The sequence below is a fragment of the Lipotes vexillifer genome, unplaced genomic scaffold (genome assembly GCF_000442215.2).
Source record: "Lipotes vexillifer unplaced genomic scaffold, Lipotes_vexillifer_v1.1 scaffold219, whole genome shotgun sequence".
Lineage (NCBI taxonomy): Eukaryota > Metazoa > Chordata > Mammalia > Artiodactyla > Lipotidae > Lipotes > Lipotes vexillifer.
In genome coordinates, this window is record NW_006769244.1 from 158,107 (window position 1) to 160,119 (window position 2,013).

At 42.4% G+C, this 2,013-nt stretch overlaps 1 protein-coding gene across 1 annotated transcript in view; it reads left to right on the forward strand.

The window, feature by feature from the left end:
• Positions 1-1,166, forward strand: part of UCP1 (uncoupling protein 1) — a 10,731-nt gene extending 9,565 nt beyond the window's left edge. The window contains 2 exon segments of the mRNA XM_007445523.1: positions 1,054-1,098; positions 1,100-1,166. Of these exon segments, the coding sequence (XP_007445585.1) occupies positions 1,054-1,098; positions 1,100-1,166 (112 nt within the window).
• The last annotated feature ends 847 nt before the right edge of the window (positions 1,167-2,013 follow it).

Here is a 2,013-nt window from a genome sequence, read left to right on the forward strand (position 1 = left end):
GGCATGTGGGATCTTCCCGGACCGGGGCACGAACCCGTGTCCCCTGCATCGGCAGGCGGACTCTCAACCACCGCGCCACCAGGGAAGCCCAGCACTCATTTCTTGACCCTGGAAAATGGTCCAATTACTCATCACTTTGCTTTCTCCACTTACTTCCTCTTTTAAACTATTAGTTTTAACTATTAGTTTCCTACTTCCCATTCAGAAAGCAAAGCAAAACAAAAGTTCCTCTCCCTTAGGGCTTCCCTGGTGGCGCAGTGGTTGAGATCCGCCTGCCGATGCAGGGGACACGGGTTCGCGCCCGGTCTGGGAGGATCCCGCATGCCGCGGAGCGGCTGGGCCCGTGAGCCATGGCCGCTGAGCCTGAGCCATGGCCGCTGAGCCTGCGCGTCCGGAGCCTGTGCTCCGCAGCGGGAGAGGCCAAAACAGTGAGAGGGCCGCATAACGCAAAAAATAAAAATAAAAAATTGAATTTTGGCATTTTATACAATTCCATTCAGTCAGATATAAGAAAACATGGCCATGTAAGTCAGAATCAAGTGTTTTGATGTGATTTCTCTGTTGAAGAATGAGGATATTTTTTTTCTAAAGAAAAAAAATGAAAATTTTTATAAGAAATAATTTCCTGTTCAAAATTCTAGTTGTGGCAAGCGGGGGCCACTCTTCATCGCGGTGCGCGGGCCTCTCACTCTCGCGGCCTCTCTTGTTGCGGAGCACAGGCTCCAGACGCGCAGGCTCAGTAGTTGTGGCTCACGGGCCCAGTTGCTCCGCGGCATGTGGGATCTTCCCAGATCAGGGCTCGAACCCGTGTTCCCTGCATTAGCAGGCAGACTCTCAACCACTGCGCCACCAGGGAAGCCCCCGGTTTTGTTGTTTTGAAGGACGGGGCACCTGGATGAAACTTTAGGCAGAGGAGGGAAAGATGAAGAATAGGTACTTTCAAGCATCTGCATTTGAGGAGAGTGGCACAAGGAGCAGCATAAACTCGCCTGTGCTCTAATAGCTTTAAGATTTTCGAGCAAACTAATAGAATGGTGACATGCATTTTTCTAGATTTGTACCTTCCTTCTTGTGACTGGGATCCTGGAACATCATCGTGTGTGTGCTTTGAACAGCTGAAGTGAGAATTGATGAAGTTGAGGCAGACCATGGACTGTGCTACCTAATCATCTTCAGGGAAAGGATGGAACAGACCAGTGGGAATCTTTGCTAACTGGATAATTTTTAAAAAGCAAACAAACCTATTCACTTTATTTCACACTAAAAAGATAAGAAACTCTGGACTATTTTTTCAAAGGAAAACTAATACCTGTTTCTTGTGACTTTTATTCTCAGTGTTCTAAGGAAGGGAAAGCAAAACATTCAGTATACACCCTGGCAAATGTAATGTCTGGATAAGTTACTATATTTGATTGACCATTTAATGGGAGAGGGAGTTTATGATTGAGTGTGAAGATCTTTAACAGGTTTTAATTATTAATTCAAACTGATGAAAAAGGAAAACTGAATGAAATGCACTTTATAAATACTTAAAAATGAAGTTATCAAAGAAGATACTACTGTTTCCTTTTTATTTATAACCCAGTTGTCAGTTAATACATTCAGTAAAGAATTGCTAATACCTTTTAAAGTTTGCCTTTTTGGATCTATATCTAATGTAAGAGTTGAAGTTAACCTAGATTACAACATTGCCCAAATAGCAAGGGAAGGTCTATAGAATCAATAAACTCACTTTAAATAGTATTAGTGGAGATTTTTAATTTTTAGAGTCCATATTTTATGGCATCTATAACAACTTCTAAGATACAATATTCATTTGGGCATTGTTGTTAGAATCGTAGTATCTATTCTAGAATCACAGAATTTTAGAGCTAGAAGGTACCTCTGATAGAGGAACGAGCTGAGATGAAAATTAATCTTCACAGCATCTTTCTAGCAAAGCCAGATTCATCATTCACATCTGTAGTAACTTTTGTCATGTCTACAAACTGAGTGCAGAAGAAATAGGGAAAG